General features: G+C 34.3%; 1 protein-coding gene across 1 annotated transcript; it reads left to right on the top strand.

The window, feature by feature from the left end:
• The first annotated feature begins 725 nt into the window (after positions 1-725).
• LOC131157800 (secreted RxLR effector protein 161-like) lies at positions 726-1,205 on the top strand. Its single transcript, XM_058112192.1, has one exon. It carries the CDS (start codon positions 726-728, stop codon positions 1,203-1,205), a length of 480 nt encoding a protein of 159 aa, XP_057968175.1.
• Positions 1,206-1,482: the final 277 nt, after the last annotated feature.

Genomic DNA, 1,482 nt, shown 5'->3' with positions numbered 1-1,482 from the left:
GAGTTTAAGTCTATGGAACAAAATGAAGTTTGGGATCTTGTAGAATTGCTAGAAGGTTGCAAGAGAGTTTGATGTAAATGGGTTTTTAAAACCAAACAAGACTCTCATGGTAACCTTGAACGTTACAAGGCCAGACTTGTTGCTAAAGGATTTACTCAAAAAACTGGTGTTGATTATAAAGAGACTTTTTCACCGGTCTCTAAGAAAGATTCTTTCAGAATTATTATGGCTTTAGTAGCTCATTACGATTTAGAGTTACATCAAATGAATGTGAAAAATGCATTTCTAAATGAGAATTTAGATGAAGATGTTTATATAGATCAACCATTGGGTTTTACAATTGAAGGGAGAGAAAATTTGGTGTGTAAACTTAATAAGTCAATATACGGACTTAAACAAACTTCCCGACAATGGTATCTTAAGTTTAGTAATACCATTGGTTCATTTGGATTTAAAGAAAACACTGTTAATCGGTATATATATACTTGAAGATTAGTGGAAGTAAGTTTATATTCCTGATTCTGTATGTTGATGATATTTTGCTTGCAACTAATGATCTTGGTATGTTACATGAGACTAAAGAATTTCTCTCTAAAAACTTTGAAATGAAAGATATGGGAGAGGCAAAGTATGTGATCGAAATAGAAATATTTCGAGATCGGTCCCGATGACTGGTTGGTTTGTCTCAAAAAAGTTATATAAAAAAAGTTTTAGAGAGATTTAACATGGACAAATGCTCAGCTTCACCCATTCCAATTAAGAAAGGAGACAAGTTCAGTCTCAAGCAATGTCCTAAAAATGATCTAGAACGGAGGCAAATGAAAGATGTTCCTTATACATCTGTTGTTGGGAGTTTGATGTACGCTCAAACGTGCACAAGGCCTGGCATTAGCTTTGCAGTTGGAATGCTCAATAGATATAAAAGTAATCCAGAAATGATTCATTGGAAGGCTACAAAGAAAGTTCCGAGATACTTGCAAGGAATGAAAGATTACAAGCTTATGTATCGAAAGTATGATCATCTTGAAGTGGTTGGATATTTGGATTCTGATTTTGTTGGATGTGTGGATACAAGAAAGTCTACATTTGACTATGTATACTTGCTAGCTGGAGGAGCAATTTCAAGGAAGAGTGCGAAGCAGTCAATAATTGTTGCATCCAATATGGAAGCTGAATTTGTAGCTTGCTTTGAGGCTACAATTTAGGCTAATTGGTTGCGGAACTTTATTTCAGGACTTAGACTAGTCGATAGTATCACCAAGCTGCTGAAAATTTATTATGACAATTTCGCAGCCGTCTTCTTCTCTAAGAATGATAAGTATTCCAAGGGTGCTAAGCATATGGAATTGAAATACTTTTTTGTTAAAGAAGACGTATAAAAACAAAAAAGTGTCAATTGAACATATTAGCATCGATTATATGATAGCTGATCCTTTGACGAAAGGTTTGCCGCCCAAAACATTTATTGGTCATGTTGAAAAA

Source organism: Malania oleifera, chromosome 6, assembly GCF_029873635.1.
Source record: "Malania oleifera isolate guangnan ecotype guangnan chromosome 6, ASM2987363v1, whole genome shotgun sequence".
In the NCBI taxonomy this organism is placed as follows: Eukaryota; Viridiplantae; Streptophyta; class Magnoliopsida; order Santalales; family Ximeniaceae; genus Malania; species Malania oleifera.
Note: the sequence above shows the minus strand (reverse complement) of the source record. Positions and strands in the feature narration are given on the sequence as shown.

What these genes read in the sequence shown, in the direction of transcription:
- LOC131157800 (XM_058112192.1), top strand. Translation starts at nt 726, where the DNA reads ATGGACAAATGCTCAGCTTCACCCATTCCAATTAAGAAAGGAGACAAG.